Raw genomic sequence first — 19920 nt, 5'->3', positions numbered from 1 at the left:
GTCAGTGACTCCTTCACAGTGGCTCGGGGCTGGGGGGACGTGCCTGGGGAGAATCAGCACTGTCCCCTCTCCCTGGAGGACTTGGGGACAAGGCAGAGTTGCCCCGAGGGTCTCCTGGGCCCCCTCCATGTGAACTTGGGCCTCCCTGTAATGCTTCAGTGGAGGTGGGGGAATGAAGCCCAGCTGAGACCAGGATCACCGTGTGCCCTGCGGGCTGCTGGTGCCTGGCCCTGTTCTGGGTCCTAAAGGGAACAAATAAGAGGTCCCGTCCAGTGGAGAGTAGAGGATTCCAGTGGAATGCTGAGAGAGCCCTGGTGAAGCTGCACACAGGGGTTTGGAGAGCAAGAGCCCAGCTCAGGGGTTAGAGATATGTCGGGGGGTGGGGATGTGGCTCCAGGCCCAGGAGCAGCTTGAGCAAAGGCCCTGGGGCACAAAGGCATGAGCTGGGGGGGGGGGTGGGCTAGGGTCTAGGGCCAAGGCGGGTGCAGCAGGAATCTTGGAGAAGCACATGGTCAGACCCTTCTGACAAGGGCTGGAAGTGAGGTGGGGGAGCCCAGGGGAAGTCAGGAAGAGGGGAGATGCGCCTGGACTTTCCTTCTCAGCATGCCGAGGCTCCTGGTTCGGGCTGCCTGAGGCTATCAAAAGGAGGAAGGATGGGGCCACCCGGGTGCTGTAGTGGTTAAGTTTGCATGCTCCACTTAGGCGGCCCAGGGGTCACAGGTTCGGATCCTGGGCGTGGACCGACGCACTGCTTGTCAAGCCATGCTGTGGCAGCATCCCACATATAAAGTGGAGAAAGATGGGCATGGATGTTAGCTCAGAGCTAATCTTCTTCAGCAAAAAGAGGAGGATTGGCAACAGATGTTAGCTCAGGGCTAATCTTCCTCACCAAGAAAGAAAAAAAGGAGGAAGCATCAGTGAGGCGGGGCGGGGGGGGGGGGTCCCAGAGGGGTCTCAGAGGGCCCATCCAGTGGTGCCAAATCCCAGCAGCTGGGGCTCCCTCCCTCCCTCCCCGAAGCCAGGTGTCTCCCCTGCCTGGATCTCTGCAAACATCAGAGGTCAGGGAACCCTCGTGCCTCAGCCCTGGGATGACCTGAGGGCCGACAAATGTCCCTTCATGTCCCCCTGTGACCCACTTGACCTTCCCTCATCCTGTCTCCACGCGTCTGTGTGGTGACGGGGTCTGTGACCCCTCAGCCCTGACGACACTCACCTGCTTACATGTTGCAGAGAAAGGTTGGCGAGTTCACCCCTGAATGTCACCACGGTCACCTTGGGGAGCCATGGGGCAAGGAGAGGCCTCTGACCTTGTGCCCTTGTGTTGCTTGACTCTGTTACCATGTGCATGTTTTTCTTTTTCTTTTTTTTTTTTTTCAAAAAAACTTCATGTCAGAAACACAGGGCTAGAAATTGAAGCCAGTTTGTCTCTGCTGAATATTTAAGGGTAAAAAGACTGTGTTCTGTCGTGAGAGGCGAGCAAATGCAGACAGGCTGTGTGTGTGTGTGTGTGTGTGTGTGTGTGTGTGTGTGTCCGTCCATGCGGGTCCCAGATCTTGTTAAGAGCTTAATTCAATCTAATAATTCCCTGGGCCAAGGAGTAATAGGTTTTGATGGATCCCAGGGCCGCCCAGAGTGCTCAGTAATGTGATAAGGGCGGCAGTAACGGGATTAAGTCCCAGGCAGACCGGAGCGCGCTGACTTCATCCTCCTGTCATTTCCATGTGGGGAGACTGAGCCCATTCATCACCACTAACTCTTCCAGGAAGCAGATTTGGGAAGCGACTGGGTTATCTAGCTGGCCGTGGAGAGGGCGCGGGGAGGCCTGGGGTCGGGGGTGGTGCATGCAGGGCCCCGCAGCCGTGCGCCCACGGGTCGCCAGGCAGCGAGAGGCCAGAGTGCCCAGGCCACGCGGCCTGCCCAGGGCTTTGCTGAGTGTTGGGTGGAAGGTTGGAATTTTCACGAGGAAGGAAACTTAAAGCGAAGCTTGGCGTTTCTAAAACTCCAGGAATTAGTGTAGGGCCGGGCCCCCGCCCTTCGGGGCTGCAGACCCCCGCCCGTCCCGCGCTGACCCTCGAGGCCTCTGCTTTCAGGGGGGCGCGTGAAGACCTGGAAGCGGCGGTGGTTCATCCTGACCGACAACTGCCTGTACTACTTCGAGTACACCACGGTGAGTGGGCGGGCGGCCGGCCGCGGGCGCCCTGCGGCCTCGAGCTGAGGGGGCGCCGTGGCTCTTCTCTCCTAGGACAAGGAGCCCAGGGGCATCATCCCGCTGGAGAACCTCAGCATCAGGGAGGTCGAGGACCCCCGGAAACCCGTAAGCCGGCTCTCCCTTGCAACTTCTCTCCTCCCAGCCGGCTTGGAGCCTCACTCGCTGGGGCCCCGGCGGGGAGTGACGGCCCCTCTCCCTGTCTCCACCAGAACTGCTTCGAGCTTTATAACCCCAGCCACAAAGGGCAGGTCATCAAAGCCTGTAAAACGGAGGCTGACGGCCGGGTGGTGGAGGGCAACCACGTGGTGTACCGGATCTCCGCGCCCAGCCCCGAGGAGAAGGAGGAGTGGATGAAGTCCATCAGGTGTGTGGAGGCTCAGAGCCCGGGCCTCCGGGTCCGTTGTCTGGGGACGGTGCAGTTAGACACTGAGAGAAGATGCGTGTCCACATGCGCGCGCCTGTGCTTGTGCCTGCGAGAACTGAGCCCGCTGCCTGCAGACACGCAGAGCCGCCCCTCTGCTCCTGCCGCCTCCCTTCCGGGGCGGGAGGGCCCACACGCCAACCTAACCCAGACTTTTTCTTTTTTTCCCCAGAGCGAGCATCAGTAGGGATCCTTTCTATGACATGTTGGCCACACGGAAAAGGAGGATTGCCAATAAAAAATAGAGCTTTCCTGGCCTGAACAGGTAAAAGAACCAAAACCCCACAGCAGAGAGGGACTGGGCCCTCCCCGGGACGCCCTGGACCCCGTGGGCGTCTCAGGAGGCAGTGCTCGCGCGGGCCACTGCTCTGGGGTCGCCCCGAGGCCGCAGGAGCGCGTCTGGGATGTCATCAGCCGGTGAGCGCCCGGAGCCCTCCCTCCTCGCCCAGCCGCCCGCCCGCCCACAGCAGATGTCCGCCGCCGCCCTCCTCGCAGTCGCCGCCCGGGAGTCTGACTCCGGGTCGGTTCCGCCGCAGGGAGCCTCACTCCCACCAGTGTGGTGCCACGTGTGCTCATCGTGGCGGTGCTGACCATTCTAGAAGCCGCCGATTTATAGCAAAGCAGGAAAGGAAAAGCTACCACTTTTTTATTCAGAGTTTTTTTCCTCAGATGTATACGATTATAGCTTTTATATGCCTTTTTATATTCTGAAATTATTATGAGAGATACTTTCTAACAGTAGTATTTTTAGAATGGCAGCTATAAGTTTAACTCCTGGACACAAGTATGTACTGTGCACTGAAAAAAATGCTATATATACACATGTATGCAGCGCCAGAGGCGGGCGGGCCGGGCCAGGGCACTTGCACGTGGCGGGGCAGGTGCTGTGTGGGGCCTTCCTGTAAGCGTGGGGCGCCCTCATGGCTCCTGGTGGAGCGAGGTGCCCCATGTCCGTGAGGGCGACACGCACTGGGCAGGGCCATGGCTCCAGGTGTCCAGGTCCCCGGGACCTCGCACCAGCTCAGACTTTGTGGCCCCACACATACTTTCTAAAAAGGCAAATCATTAAAATACAAATTATTGTTTTGGGTGTTTATCCTGTAATTGACTCCCAGCACAGGTAGTCTAGATGTTGAACCAGATGAAACTGCTAATATTTGACTGGTTTTGACCCCCCACAAACAGCAGTTTTATGGTTCAACTGAACACATGGTCCAGACTGGCTTTTGACCACTGTCTTCACTGTTTAAAACCTTTTGGCAAAATGAGCGCTTATTTTACTGACCTGATAATAATTTGACCAGATTTCTTAATGTAATGTATAGAAAGATATGTAATTAGAAATAATCTTATTCCGTGTTTTCAGAGATTTAATCTCCCATTGTGAGGAGGGAAAGAAAGCTCAATCTGTGGGAGGAAGATGGGTGGCACTTAGGATTTTCTGTAAATAGTTTAAAACCCCAAGTATCTGCTGGTGGTGGAACTTGTGAAGATCCACGACTGGGAGGTGGGCAGGTTGCCACTGGCTTACGGTCGGTGCTCAGTATGTTTGCTGAAGGGAGGCTGCCTCTCGGGCCAGCGCATCACAGACCCAGACCGAGGGGCACACGTGGGTGAGGCCGAGGGGCTCTGGGCTGGGACAAGACGCTGCTGTTCCTCAGGACAGGGCCAGGGGCAGGTGCCTTTCTTTTTATTGGGAGCTTGATTTCCGCTGCCAGGACCCCTGCATACAGCACATAGGACCCCCTCACCCACGTGGCTGTTCCCCCCGAGGTGCCTCCCCCTGCCCCATCTGCGAGCACACCCTGAGTTTGCACCCTGCAGAGGTCGTTAACTCCTCCTGTGCGAAATGCAAGTCTAGAAAGGAACACCTCAGCCTGTCGGCACTGCCGTGGAGACTTCCACAGAAGTTCCTGTTCCTATGCCTTGCCTTGATGCGGAGCCTGTGGGCTGTGGGCCCCTGGCCCCCTGCAGCTGACCTTGACGTAGCTTTAAGTCACACTAGACGGCGAAGGGCTCTGAGCCCATGACTCTCTGACATGCATCAAACTGATTTTTTTGGTTAATTCCCAAGCTTTTAGGCTTTGTTACTGTACCGATACCTCAAATTTGAAACTTTAGTTTTTGAGAAAGGCAAGTCGGCATTCTTGAAATGCGACTGGTATATATGCAACTCTGGCCTCCAGTCTTCCATGAAAACAGAGAAGCTGCCTGGACCACCAGACCACACACTGCTGACGCCGCCTCAAGCGGCCCCCAGCCAGGATGGCCCGCGGGCTGCTAGATCAGTATTTCACGTGGAAAAACCAGTCTCTGTCTCCTTTGTCTGACCCAGGGAGGACCCTGGGGATTCCGGGCTTTCTGTCTCTTGGGTTTGGCCTCAGGTGAGGTTGGGAGAAGCGAGCATCAGGGACACTGTAAGAATCTGTTTCTCTGGGCATCTGTGCAGGCGCCCACCTGGTGGCCGGTTCCCCAGGAATGATGCAGAAGGCCATGGTGCTTAGAATCTAACTTGCCATCAGTGTTACGTGCAATCATCTAATTCCGGGTTTCATTGTGATGACAGTATTAAGCTGACAGGCAGACAACTGTCACTCCTGCTAAGCCCTCAGGCAGGCCCGGTCCAGAAAACCCACCAGGTTCAGGGGCTGTGTGAGGCGGGCCTGTGGCCGCAGGCCTAGTGGCCTGAACCTCAACGGGTTCATGTTCATCCTTCCCCCCACCCCCATGTCTGCACTCAGTCCTTGAATCAGTCGTCCCAACTCTGGCCAAAGACAAGCTTTCTCCCAGAGACAAGGGACCAGAGGCAGTAAAGGGGTTGGTGGGTGGGAGGCGGCAGCTTCCACAGCCCCACCAGCCTGTTAACGTGAGGTGTAACTGGATGACCCTGGACCCAGACAAGCAACAGTGTCTTCAGGATCACAGAACATTTTTGAGCAGTTTAATGTGGTACCAAACTGAATCAAAATAGGAGCTATTTATAGATGAAGCAGCATTTAATGCTTCATAAAAAGCAATGCATACTTTTAAAGTTAAAGTGCATATATCTGCATAGATGTGCTTTGCCGAGAAGTTAGGTCTGTTCTAGACCAGAAACCACATGTTGTGATTTCTCCTTTTCTTATTTTTTCTTAGAAAACATTTCTATTTACAGTAAATAGTTAATATGTAAATAATGTACATATATATTGATTTCTGCAGTGTTTGTTATTCAATGTATATACTCCCACAACTTGCATGAAGAAACATCCTATATTGATATTTTGTTGTAAAGTAAATAGTAAAATTGGAGGGTGTATGGCTGTCAAATTGCAAATACTGTGTTCACTAAATAAAAATCAAACCCACTGTTAAGACTGTGTAAGACTTGGTTCTTTAAAATAGACTGTCAGGTCCAGCAACCCCCTCCGTGCTGTGTGCACGTCCAGGTGGGGGGAGAGCTGGAGGCTTGAGCTTCAGGGGTTTTAAGGCAGTGAATGCGACAGGAGGGAGGAAGTATGAAAGGTCTGTAAGCAGACAGGGAAAACAGCAGTAAAAAATAAGACACAAGATGTTTGATTTGCTGCCATTTATATACTATATAAATTTTACATGCTGTATATTTACAGTGGGGCAAGTGCTTTTTTAATCTTTAAAAAAACAAAGATCAAACTTTAGACATTTCTGAACAACACAAACTGTATAAACCATACAGATTATTCAGATACAAACTGTATTAAATACAGTTTTCCCCACTCCATCTCCTGATGCAGGACCAGTGAATTATAAGTGTATCACAGTTTGATAGCATATCCATATTAAAAATAAAATCACAGTATGATTTTGTCTGTAACTAGAAACTTTAAGGGACCAAGCTGACAACTCAGACTCCAATATCATAGTCAAGACGAGACACTGTATAAAAAAGTGTTATGTAATAAAAACATACTGTAGGCTTTACAAATAATGTTTGGATTATACATTCATAATGTAAATACTCATCATAACTGGTAAATTGATTGGAATAGTTCCACAAAGTTCAAAAACAGAACTTGTCTATAAAATACATCTTCAAATCTTGAATACAACTAAAATATGAAGCAAATTAGTTTCTAGTATCAGACATTACAGAAAACACACTGCTCTCAAAAGTCTCGCTGAGAGCTTGTGAATCTTTAAATAAGTCTTTAAATTAAATATACACACTGTCAGTTTGTACTTTTAGTAATTCCATGGTTTCCCGGTTGGTCTTGCACCGGCTGTCTAACTAACTTGGAGGAGCATTACATGGAATACGAGTGATCAACCTGAGTCTGTGATTAAGCAGCATTTGAGATGTTCTAGTCCAGGGCGTTATTTTCAATGTGGTTTATATACAAGGTATTTTACAATGGTCAGCAGTTGTAGAAAGTGTTCATCCATTTGGAATAAGGGTAATTAAGAAAAGGTAAAAACTAAAAAAAAAAGTTCTCCATGGTAAAATCTGTACAGTATTTACTAAAGAAGCACCACGCAGATTTGAACAAAGTTCTTTTCTATATTTATAATTTAAGCTGGGTTGGGGATGGCTTCTGTTGAACACGTTGAATCTGAAAGACAAGAGGCGGCAGGCGTTAGGCAGGAACTTGGGAGACAAAGGGCTCGGGGAGTCCCCAGCGGGCGGGGCCTCTCTTCAAAACACTAATGATTTATTCCTAGGTTCCCCAGGTCTTTGGGGAAGCTCTTCTTCCTTAGAACGCTGACCTTGCCTTCCTGAGTGGCAATAAGGGAACTGGGCAGTTCCGGACGCCGTGCAGAGGGAGCCGAAGGCAGCTCAGGGAGGAGGGCGCCATCTGCTGGGCGTGGGCCGTGCCCGCCAGACCCAGACTGCCGCTAATCCGTGGCAATCCTTCAATTCCCTTTCACTAAGGAAGAGTCTGATTTCTTAATTAGGTTTAGGTCTTTCCCTTGAGGGCACATTGATAAAGCATGTTAATTAACTGCAAATTAATCTTCTGTAGACAACTCGCTGAAATTCATTTAAAATCCCCTTCGCTGATTAGACGTTACACATTTGGACAAAACTCCCTTTCAAGAGCAAAATGGCTCCCTCTCCCCTTTACCTCAGCAAGTACAGAGCCCAAAACATGAATTACTGTCTCCTGGGGCCACTGAATGACATTCCAGTAGGAAATTACTTGATACTCAAGGTTCTGATCTGCTATAAAGCACCCAAACTTTATTCAACTAAAGCAAAGTCCTTTTCGTCTGCAGTGGGTGGTGCGAGGTCACACGCCTAGGTGATTTCTAGTCTGCCCATGCGACTCGGTGCTCCCGGCCGGGCGCTGTGCCAGCGGCTGAGTGTGCACAGTGTGGGGTGTGCTACCCCACGTTGCCGAAGCACAGGGGCCGGGAGGGGGTCTGAAGGCACAGAGATTCCGATTCCAGGGGCTCCTCCCAGGCCAGTTAGGTAGGTCTGGGCAAGGAAAAGGGCTTCTCCATCTCTCCATTTACCAAATGACTGTTGATTGGGGTGCTTTAAACTTTCCCTCATTTTCTTACAATGAGGGGAGGCAGGGGACAGAGTAAACAGCCCCCAGCGGAATTGAGGAGGAGAGGAGTCTCAGCACAGCTCCAGCACCCAGCCTGGAGGTCAGAGGGTCTGCCGCCCCTGCTCCCATAGTGCTGCCCGCGTGCCCTCAGTGCCACTACGATAATGAAACAGATAGGAAAACAGCTTACCATAACTAGTGAATTTTTTGTTTTGAGGCCAAGTTTTCAATCACCTAGAAAGCAAAGGTTAGGAAAGAGATTTTAATGATGGTTTTGCAAAATTGTTAGTGCCTATGCTGTGTGCTTGCATGAAGTGGTCACACTTAGAATCAGTTCTCAGTAGTTTACTGTCTGTCGCCTGAAATCACTGCTACACGAGGAGGAGCAAGGATATGCTGTCACGTAGCTACTTCTCCAAGGGCTTCACTGAAAGCAAGAGTTTGTGAGATGACCGAGGGCCGCTGGTCCCAGTGGAAAGCCGTACCCTCGGGGGCACAGTCCACTCTCGCCCCATCAAATGATCAGCATTTAACAGTAGAGAGAATGGACCTGAGGCCAAATAAATGGAGAGTTTAATGGAGCCAGAGAACAGGAGTGTCACAGGAAGAGGTAAGTGGTCAAGGTACAAGGACAGAGGACATGTGGCAGACAAAGGGTCTGTCCTCAGCCAGATGGCAGGGATGCTTGGCATCGAAGGCCAAGCAGGCGGCCCTTCCTGGGGAGGACAGGCACGTGGGCTCCTCAGCCCGCTCACAGCAGAAGTGCTGGCTGCACACCCGTCATGGGGTGCACTTGGATCAAGAACAGGAACACAGGGCCACTGCTCCACACAAAGCCTGACTGAGTCCCTGGAAACACGTGCCTGGGCCACCAAATGCCGCCTACCGAGGTTCGCACTCAACCTACTTTCCCCCCAGAGCCATCTCTTTGGGTGGGCTGCCACCCACTTGCACGGGTGGCCTCTGGCTGTGCTCCTTATGAGAGAGACCTGCAGCCTGAAGGGGAAGGAAGATTCTGGCAACATGTAGAATCCCCTGGGGCCCTGCCCAGTATGCACAACAGCCCCTCTCACTACTTCAGCCCAAGCACCAAGCAGAGGTCAGAAGGACTCAATCCTTACCAAAACCCCTTCTCCAAACTGCTGAAATGTTCATGGGAAGCCAACCTGAAAATGCATATACTGATTTCTTTAAAAACACACAGAGCAAATACCACTGCAGCTTCACCTTTTGCTGGCGGTGGCAGTTCTCCTCATCTGCTCCCTGCCACACCGAGTGCCCACAGCGCTTCCCCTCCGGGGGAACATTCTATCCCTCATGTTACCTGGTTCTCCCCTAACGCCAACTCTCTGTGGGGCCATCTGTCCCTCCTCAGTCAACAATCACACACTGACTGTGGGCCACCGGAGGGGAAGGGCCTGCCCCCATAACACACGACATCTCACCCAAACCCAAGACACAGTTGAGAACCAAAAGGCCTCTGTGCAACCAAGGTGACATGTCAGTCACGACATGGCACCTCAGGTGTCTAGGGCAGGGGTCGGCAAACTTTCTCCACGAAAGCCCAGATGACAAACATTTTCAGCTTTTCGGGCCATTCGGTCTCCTCGCAATGACTCGCTCTGCTGTGTGCACCAAAGCTGTGAGACGCTGTGTAAACGAGTAAGCTGGGCTGGGCTCCAGTGTAACTCTAGACACTGAAATTTCAACTTCACGTAATTTTCATGTGAAACGAAATGATGTTCTTTGGACTTTTCGAACCACTTAAAAATGTTAAAGCCATTCTTAACTGGCAGGCCGCACACAGACAGGCTGCAGTTTGCCAACCCCTGCTCTCAGTCCCTGGCTCCTACACTACACCCACGTCCAACAAGCGCAGCACTGCCCTCCAGAGCCAAAGGCCACTGAAGCAAGTAAGAGAGGAGAGGAGCTGCTTTAAGGGCAGTCGGAGAGTAGAAAGGGCTACGAAATTACAAGGGAAGATGGAGTTGTGCAAAGCAGCCAGGAATCCAAGCCAGCCCAGCCGGCAGAGGCCGACTCCTCAGGAGCCAAAGCCCCCAGCACAGATGCCGCAGAGGCATCGCTCGGCCAGGGGCCGCCGGCTGCTGTGCCGATGACCGAAGTCATCACACCGAGTTTCCGGTTATACTCAGAATGCTAGGTTTAAGGATTTAGGAGAGAGAGAATATACTGCAAAAATACTTCTATCAGAAATGGCTTAAAAACCAAAGTTCTGGTCCTTCATGAGACAAATACTCAGATACCCAGAGCCATAAGTTCCAGAGGGCTGATGACAGAGGTTCTGCTGGGCCCAGTTCCGTGTGACTCGGGTTTTCAGTAAATGCTAAGGGATCAGTGCTAAACATCCAGACCACGCAGCTGAGGCACGTCTCCGTCCAGGAGTCGAGGCCGAGGGAGCAGAGTGCCGGGGCTCGCAGGGACGGGCACCCTTTCACACCATCGGAGCTTTTCTTCCCCTGTGTTAATCCCCTCTTCCAACAAAAACAGTTCCTATGTTCTTAATTCCGAGTATCTCCTCTTACCCTGGCCACACTCAGACAGATGACACCTGTCATCCCTGCTTTCCATCCTGAAGTGTTTTGTTTTCTCACGGAAAGGTCCAACACCTTCCAGAGGCAGGCCATCGGTGAGGAGAAAGCCACTGTCAGTTCTCCGGAAATGGTCAACAGTCTCATAGCTGGCGGCCTTCCGTAAGTGTAGTTCTGAATCTTTAACAAAGTCCTCTGATTTCCTTGAGTGTCTCTTCTTTTTCTTCTTCTTTTTTTTGTGTCTGTGGAGGTCAGCATCAGAGTATGCTACTGAAAGATCTGAATCCTGCTGATGCCTGCAGAAGAAGCAGCCAGAATTCACATCACCAAACAAACACAAAGCCACCTCAAAGAGAACTGGTCCTTGGCTTTTATACCCACTACTGTGGACACTCATTATACAAACACAGGCAAAATTCTTATCTAATGAAAAATGTGTTTTTTGTTTTCATTATAATAATTTCTTAATTCCAGGGTCATAAATTCACCAACTTCAACCCACCATTGCCTTGAGCTTTGCTCAGGAGCTAAGGTATTGGCTAAAACACGAGAAGGGGGATTTTGCTAACTTTTCTTGAAACTAGGGGCTGAGGGAAAAAATATTTTTGCCAGGTGTTTCAGGCACACAGGAGGGAGGAGGTGAATGATTAGAATTCTTTTCCCTCAAGTAACCACTGTCTGTTTCCCTATGGCCTTTGGTAATCTCTTCCTCAGAGATGTCACATGCATACTATAAAATGTACAGTAATTCTGTTTGTGCTGATCCATCTCATCACGGATTAAGTCACTTTCAAGACAACCACCAACCAATTTAACTTTTTAGAAATACGAAAACAAATTTTCCAATTAGATTTCAAATTGAGAAATGGAGACAGAAAAACAGACAAAGGCAACAAATGATGTATCTCCAATCAAAGAGCAAAAGGACGGTGGCCTCCCATTTTCTGCCCACCTGGTAGTCACTGAATTCAAAGAAAGGCTTAACAGATATGAAAATAAACTACATCAGACAAATAAGAACATTAACACCAATCGTGAAGTCAAAGACTCCCAAGTTTTCATTTACAGAACATTGCACACTTACTCCTAGAAGTTACAAGGCATTAACTGCAAATGGCAATATAAAATTCTGAAAAATGAGGTTTTCAGGCATTTTACAATACCATGAAACAAGATATAGCTTAAAAGTAGAGATAAATTTTAGAAATCTGTAAAAATAGTGCAATCTCAAAACACATTTTTCAGAGATGAAAAATACAAATCAAACTAATAGGTTAGGGGAGAAATCCACACTGAGCTGACTGCTGACCATCTCCCACCACTGCCTGCACGCCCCACACCCTCACCTGGAATCTCGATCTCGGTGTTTGTCTTTGGATTTCTTTTTCTTCTTTGATTTTTTGTGCTTCTTCACTTTAGGCTCTCCTAAAGGATCCTGTGGTAAGCTTCTCCAGGCTTTCTTTCCTACGTGACTGTCAGGATTTTCTATACTATCATACCTCCGTTTCCGTGACTTGACATCGTCGTGTTCGTGAAACCGATCAGCGAGGTCACAGCTGTTGTCTTCGGCTACAAGTGCAACTTTCTCCTGGGCGTACTTCTCAGGGTACAGAGGAAGGGCGTGGGGTGGGCCTGTTCGCAGGTTGCTGAAATGGTGACGGCCCTTCTCTCTAGCAACCAACTCATACCCCTTCCTGCTTTTAGAGTAGTCTCTGTGCGGCCGGCTGGGGTACTGACCTGCCTTGTCATACTCTCGGTCACCATGGAAAGGCTTCCACTCCCACACCTCCCGTGCTGGATAGGGGGCGTACCTGTCGTGGTAATACCTGCATTTGTCCCATCTCATCTTCTCTAGGTAGTATTTCTCCCGGCCCCAGGAGTGTTCGCTTTCCGAATGGTGGTACCTGCTCCATTCCTGGTCTGACCCGCCTCTATTTCGAGAGTGGTGGTGGCTGTACCTGCCTAGGGAGCGGCGCTCACTGGGGCTGCCTCTCTCTCCGTGACAGGGGTGGTGCTGGCTCCCATTGCAGTGTTCTGGCCTGTGGCGGTCCTGCTTGGCCCGCTCTCTCACGTAGCAGTGCCGCCTTTTGTGATAATGGTCCTCGGTCTTGCTCCTATTTTCCCTCGCGCGCTCTCCACTGGAGGAGCGATCTCTGCGGTTGCGATAATGTCCTCGATCAACTTTTCTGAGGCCACTGATTTTTTCCTTAACTGGAGAATGATCCTGAACTTTTTGTGCAACCCTATTTTCTTCACATCTCTCACCGTTACTTTGTTCAGGACGCCCCTCCAAATGATTTTCTGTGATCTTGTCTAACTGAGGGGAGGGCAACTCCTCTGTAGACACCTCTGGGCTTTTGGAAGGGTCCTCCACGTCCATGCACTTGTCTCGACTGCTATAAACTACGAGTTCATGCTCACGGTCACCCTCGGAACGCGCTAGGGAACTCGGGCTCAACCTCCCCACTGTTTCCACGGTTGCCGAGTCCCGGGGACTCTCTAGTGACGTCCCTTTTACAGCCTGGGATGGTTTGCTCGGATCGTTTGTCAAATTCCCAGGCTCACATAGTTTAGAAAGTTGATCGTCCCCTACGGTACTCCTGCTGGCGTTACAGAGAGCATTGACATTGGGCAGAGACTCCTCAGGCTTTGCTGAAACGGTCTCTAAGACTTCTTCTTTGGTAGCTTTGACGCTGGAGTCCGAGAGCAGCAGAGCCTTCTGTAACTTGCTGCTGAGACTCGTGAGTGTCTGCAGCTTCTCACGGGCGTCTGGAGTGGGGCCGCCGGCCTCTGGGTCTGCCTCAGGACCCTCTGCAGGGCTCTCCTCCATCCTGGTTGTACTGCGGCCCCAGCAAAACAAAGAAACACACATCAGTCATCCGCTTGACTGCTGTATAGGGTTTTGTCAGTGCCTTACAGGGACAAACACTTCAAAACATCCCTTTACTAAATATTTTATGCCTTTAATCTATCTGGTTGAAACTCAATATTGGGCTTATCGTTTTTGGAAATTTCAAATTTTCTCTTTCTCTCATTAAAGAAAAACATAAAATTTTACATCAAGCCTACCTCCTACCCCATTTTTCAGTAACAATAATTCTGCAGTTCTAGGCTCCTCCTGTTTTCAGATATACTTCTAATTCTTCTTAATAACTAAGTCTTTTTTGAACTATCAAAAAAGTCACACGATGACTGGGGCTCTTACTTTTCCTCTGGATTCTTTTTCTCTGAATTTCTCCTGGAGCCTCAGAGGCAGAGTAGCTATCTCCAAACAGAGCCAACACTCCCTGAATTGCTTATCAACTGTGAGGAGTCGCCGAGGCGTTAGGAACCTTCTGCAGCACATGAACTCTGCCCCTGCCTGCCGCAGAGCTTTGGATGTGTTCTTGAGGTCAATGAAAGCTGCCAGGAAACAATAAAACCCTGGCGTGGCCCCTACTGTTCAGTGGGAAAATATCAGAGAACACATAAAGAGTCAACACAGACAAGTCACCCAGAGCACGCCAGTGAGTCTCACGCCAGCACGTAGAGCAGCACACGCTCGGGGCAATACCGCACGGCTTTGTTTATACAACTGTCTGTAAGAATCCTCACACATGCTACATTTGAGGACAAACTGAGCTGGACTAGGAAAGAAACAATAGGAAAGTCATTTTGCAAGTGACTGAGTCCTCAAGCTATTCCACCTTTAAGGTAAACGGGGAATGAGGGTTCTCTGCCTACCAGATGGCTCTATTCCGTTTTAATAATTAAGCCTTCCTGACAGTGGTTCTCAGCGAGGGCATGCCCACTGGCCAGGGGCCACTCTGAAGTGTGGGCTGCATTTCCGGGTTGTCACAATGATAGGGGAGCCCCACTAGCACTAGTGGGCAGGGGGCAAAGTAGGCAGTCTCACAAGACACGCAAGTGTCCCACATCCACGTCCTGCTGGGGAGAAACTCTGGTTATAATATTATTGGCCGTTTTCATGGACACTAGATTTTCCAGGAATACAACTACTAAGTAAATCTAGAGTTGGTCAGACTTCACCAAAAGTTGTCCACTATGAGGACATTACATCCCTTACGGCGAATCTGTGTGTGGTACTGAGCTCCCAACATCAGGCCACATTCTAAACTGTCACTTGCACAGCTGCAAGGCCCCGGCTGCATTATTGCGTCCTGCAGCAGTGCGGTCTTGTCTGGTTGTTTACAGACTGGAATACCACTGCATTATAAATTCCTTTCCTTTTATTCCCACTATATTACAGGTAGGTCAACATATTGATTTTTTTAAAAAAATTAAGTGTGAAGACAGATTGTCTTATCTGTGAATTTAATTTCAGAATTCTAGAGGGGGCATAACGAAATATTTGCTACTTGATAGAGTGCAGAACCCCTGCCCTATAACCTTAACATATCTTCATATATTTGTCATTAAGGGGATTAAACGAGACAGTGCTGTGTGTCAAATTCAGAAGTGTGCTAACAACATCCCTCCCCAGAGAGACAAGGCTATGCAGGAGAAGAAAATGCCAGCTTGAAGACATCAAGTTTTCATGGACTATCAGCCCCTAATAAATTTTTTCTTTATTTTTCTAAAAGGCAAATTAACAAATTCTATAGATCATTATTCACATCATTCCAGAATTCAAAAGGTTCATTATAAGACTTCCACAGAGAGAAAATAGCAACACATCCACAGGCACTACTGTGATTTCCTATCATGCAGTTTCATTTCCTCTAATTTATTATCTTACCTCGTTTCATCTGTCGAGCCTTTCACTTGGTTGCTAAGTTTGAAGGTCTCTAAGATTTTGTCTTCTGGGAGAGGTGGCAGAGCAGCAGGCACCAACTACAATAAAAAACGAAAATATTTCAACTCTAGTTGCCACTCCATGCCCCCTGAAATCCAGCCAAGTGAACTGCCATAACTGAGAGGCAAAGCAAAGCCCACCGCCCCCCAACCTCCCTGCCCTCCAGCCGGCACTCACTCACCTTTCCAAGTAGACCATTTGCCATAGAAAAGGGGTTTTCCGAGTGTAGAGCGGGCTGGACTTGGCAACTGGCACCATCAAATGACAGACCGTTTTCTTTCAGGTCGCTGTCTGTACTATTAGCACCATTTAGAGTAACAGGTTCTCGAAGCTCGTGCTGAGAGACCTCCTCATCTTCAGCATCCTGAGCAGAAGAGTGCAAGCTCTCGGTCGTACCCAGACCATTCTCCTTGCCTAGGCCCTTGGCCTCCTCGTCAGACTCTTCAGATGACTCGGCGCCATAGGGGACCAGGACACTTGAGTTCAGCTTGGACTTGCCGTTCATCACTGGCTTGGAACAGGACTCACTCGGGGTAATCTGCTTTGTTACTTTACTAGAAACCGACGCCGCAGATGCACTCGAGGTAGACTGTATTGTGGAAGAACTGGTAACGGTAGAGGAGGGAACAGGCTTGTTTGGGTTCTCCAAAGAATTGCTGTGAAGGTTAGGCTGAGACTGACCTTGGCGAACAGGTAACTTGTTGTGAATACTGATCGTGATTTTTTGTTTCTTGGGATGTTCTGGAATAACTGAGGACCTGTTAACTGACCAGTTTTGAACAGAAGTCGAAGCATTAACAGGACCAGCCCTGCTGACATTGGAATTTCCATTAGGACTCGACATGGAACTGCTCGGTGTTTCCTTCAATGGTCCAGTCCCATTTAAGTGAGGTGGGTTCTGAAAGTAAGAAGACCACATTCAGATGAGAGTTCCAGAAACAGTCACAGACACAGAATCCATTCTGGCTGTGGGTCCTTCTCATTTTGGTCATCTTTTTCTTTTTATGAATAACAAGTTTCACATATCTAGAAACATCTCTCCTCTCATCTGCTCCTGCCCACCATAAACCTCTCACAGGTCCCGGTTTTCTAGAAATTAATCAATAAATAGGGACAACTATTTTTGTCAGAGAACAACCCCTAGGCCAAATTCTTTCTGCTCTAATCTTACAGAAATGAACAGGCCCCTTTGGACACGGAGTCACATATGTTCTCCTTGGTTGAGTTTCTTGGGAGCCCATCGCTGTACAGGCAGAAGGAAGCACCAGCCAGCAGGGAATTACCACTGGCCAAGGGAGCTAGGGAGACGTTCATGGGGGCAGGCACAGAAGAGATGCTTCAGACAGCACTGGCTAAGCCATCCCCTCCCCCCATGATGTCTCTGACTCCAACTCAGGTCGTTATTTTGCTCCAGATTCCACCTACTGCTGCTATATCCCAAAGGGTGCAAACTGGTGGTCATGGGGGAAATCTGGTTCCTAGGTGAATTCTGTTTGGCCTTCACGATGTTTTCTTAAATATCTGAATTAGCTGCTATCTTAACATCGGAAGGTTTCATGTTAAAAAAAAAAAAAAGACTCGAAAAATCAATAGCAGCCGCCCCTCTGCACAGGGCATGTGCTCTCTAGCTGGCCAGTGTCCTGATGTCACTTGTAAGCAGAGCCCAACTCAGGAGCCTACTGCATGTCCCGCTCCCAAAGGCATTTGATTTGTGACTCCTGCTACAATCCAGCACTGTCCAATGTCCATAGTAAACAGTATGTAAATAGACAATTTGTTTGCTGATTCAAAACAAATTAAACTCACACTGAAAGGTCGTTAAGACACTACAGCACAGATGACAGGGATTATTCCAACATGTAGACAGGTTGTCTACCATCTCAACACGTAAGTCTAGCAAAAATTAGGCCTCCACTCTGTGAAGACTCGGAACATCACGGGACCCAGAGGACCCAGGCACCCCATCAATCCTCCCTGAGAAGCCCTGGTGGAGTGTGATCAGACCCAGCTGGATGGCAGACGGAAAACGCCACACTCCTGAAAGGGCTAAATGGACATAATTAAAGTGTTCTTTTTTGTAAAAGGGTCACTTTCTCAGAGTCCAGCATTAATCAAGAATCCCCAAATATTTAATCCACTAAGTGAATGGAAGTCCAAAGTGAGAATTCAAATCTTTAGCATGTAAATATACTTATACCCAGACTTTACTCTTGATCATTACATTCATACTCTGAGATTTTCTGTAGATTTGAAGTATTTTATAATAAATGGCTTGAATAAACTTTCTTGACAAGAAATTCAGTTGTATCTGAGGACGTGGCAACCACTGCAATGTTAGCTAGAGGGTTTGAATGATACATTAAAAAAAATTAACATAAAGATGATATTGCACCTATGGCATGTTACCTTTATCATGTGAGAAGGAAGCTGTGGTCCAATAAACCCTGACGTGGCCTGTTTGTTGTTGACAACTCGCTGACTGATGACTGGTCGGGGAGAGGACTGGCCGGGGCTGTGGGTGGAATGGGTAAGTTCACCTCCATTTTTCACATCATGGGACCTGGGGACAAAGAGTGATATTACTTAGGGTTATAAAGGACATATCCTTAGAAGAGATTCACTTATGACCCCTCAGACAGACTGATATGCTGCAATGTGCAGAGCTACACACAGGATCCCCTTTAGTTCCATGTCAGGTGCTCAGATAACGAGGGTAAATGGGCAAATGGTATTTTTTCCTGTGTATTCTGAGGATGGCACGATCTGAAAGCTATTTTTCTTTGCCGTCTGTTTATATTTTTCTAATTATAAGTGCATACTATTATAGAAAATTTATAATATCCAGAAAAGTTAGAAATAAACAAAAACACTGTGCTTCATCCCACTCCTTAGAGGCATGTACTACTCAGATTTAGTGGATTATCCCTCAGGCTTTAGCCTGTACTGATTTTTTCAATACCAGTGTGTTAAAATTTCGAACTGCTTTTCGTCATATATATTGAACACTTACTTTCTCGTATCACTAAAAAAAGCTTCATAAAAATCACTTTTAACAGCTGCATAATATTTCAACATATGGATATGCTACAATTTATATGATCATTCTGCTGCTGTTAGAAATTTTAGCATGTTCTTTAATTTTCAGCTATGACAAATGAATACCTTGGAGCACACATCAGATTTTTCTCAAAGCCATACATTTCCAGAAATGGGATTCGTGCATCAGAGTACGCGGCAGCAACAGGAGAGAAATGAGCAGGGGTGCTGGTGCTGGCCCAGGGAGGTGACTGGCTGCCTTTGCTCAGTGGTTGTGAGGTGACCACACCCAGGTACTCAGAGTTCCCTGCCTGAGGCCTCTACCCATGGCCTCCCCGGCCCCCAGGCCCACCCCATTTGCTGAAGCAGCAGAAGCCTGCCCTCCTCGGCTACCACCTTTCCTTCCTCTGCATGTTTCACTGTTAATCTGCCAAAGAGCTGGGACTAAATTACACTCATAATCCATACTCAAAAACTACCTTCCTTATTCTCCCAGCACAATTAAGCTGCTGTTTAAAAAAAAAAAACAAAAATCAATATTGAATTTAAATATGTTGATGAAATGAAGAGAAATGACATAACAGAAAATGTGAAAATCTGTTTTCCTGACAATACCTGATATAAAAGAGAACATAAGCTTGTTGACTGAGTACCGATCTAATATCACTGGTAGATACGATGGAGTCATTCATTTGATACCAGAGGCCATTGCTAGCCTGCAAAAAAGAGCCAATAAAAGAGAGATTAGATATCATTAGGTAAAGAAAACACCAACCAAAAGAAACATAAGAAAAATAGGCTTTCACATCTTAATTGTAAAGGTCCCACCTTTCTTCCCAAGAACGCCAGTGCTATCTTACAGTGTATTGTAAAAATAGTTATTAGCAAAATCTGCACAGCTTACTTTTATGTAGCAGAAGTAATGGCCAGCATGGCAATTAAAACCAGTGTGTACCAGTACTGCATACAAAACATAAATAATCGGTTCTCCATTTGGTTGAGACATGTATGGTCGAATATCAAGATACTCAGGATATTTCACATCCTAAACAGAAACAGAGAGAGTAAACATCATTTCTGAAGGCAGAGAGCATTCCACATATTCAGGTGTGGGTTATTTTGGTGCCACGTAGGGCAGGAGACCCCTAGGAAGAGACCCACAGATCACTACTCTTTCATGTTCTAGCAAAACCTAACATGTTGAACCACATTTCAAAAGACACAATTAACCTGGAGCATATCTGAATCTAAGTGTATGTAAAGCAGTCCCACGGTATTCTTTATTTCCTTTAAACAAATAAGGATCCACGGTAAGTGAATTCTTCGAATCCACCAAAGGAGATAGTAAAAGAATGACAACTCTGGACTTTAGTCATCACTCAGTTTTATTTTTTAATAAT

At 48.3% G+C, this 19920-nt stretch overlaps 2 protein-coding genes across 6 annotated transcripts in view; one reads left to right on the top strand and one right to left on the bottom strand.

Annotated features, from left to right (window-relative positions):
* CYTH3 (cytohesin 3) overlaps positions 1-3484 on the top strand; it is a 91373-nt gene extending 87889 nt beyond the window's left edge. Inside the window, exons 10-13 of the mRNA XM_058569316.1 lie at positions 2091-2167; positions 2243-2314; positions 2419-2573; positions 2803-3484. Of these exons, the coding sequence (XP_058425299.1) occupies positions 2091-2167; positions 2243-2314; positions 2419-2573; positions 2803-2875 (377 nt within the window). The 3' untranslated portion in view covers positions 2876-3484. The remainder of the gene's footprint in view (positions 1-2090; positions 2168-2242; positions 2315-2418; positions 2574-2802) is intronic.
* A 2681-nt stretch (positions 3485-6165) lies between these two features.
* USP42 (ubiquitin specific peptidase 42) overlaps positions 6166-19920 on the bottom strand; it is a 43161-nt gene continuing 29406 nt past the window's right edge. For 4 of the 5 annotated variants that reach the window (XM_058569314.1, XM_058569313.1, XM_058569312.1 and 1 more), the window contains 7 exons: positions 19425-19565; positions 19136-19236; positions 17891-18044; positions 15666-16382; positions 15428-15522; positions 12036-13529; positions 8870-10985 (listed from right to left, as the gene is read on the bottom strand). In XM_058569314.1, the coding sequence (XP_058425297.1) occupies positions 10652-10985; positions 12036-13529; positions 15428-15522; positions 15666-16382; positions 17891-18044; positions 19136-19236; positions 19425-19565 (3036 nt within the window). In that variant the 3' untranslated portion in view covers positions 8870-10651. Of the gene's footprint in view, positions 7199-8330; positions 8375-8869; positions 10986-12035; positions 13530-15427; positions 15523-15665; positions 16383-17890; positions 18045-19135; positions 19237-19424; positions 19566-19920 lie in introns of those variants that run through there. The other variant, XM_058569315.1, reaches the window with a different exon arrangement.

This window comes from Diceros bicornis, chromosome 26, assembly GCF_020826845.1.
Source record: "Diceros bicornis minor isolate mBicDic1 chromosome 26, mDicBic1.mat.cur, whole genome shotgun sequence".
Taxonomy (NCBI): Eukaryota; Metazoa; Chordata; class Mammalia; order Perissodactyla; family Rhinocerotidae; genus Diceros; species Diceros bicornis.
The sequence above is the reverse complement of the archived record's forward strand: the minus strand, read 5'-3'. Positions and strand labels throughout refer to the sequence as shown.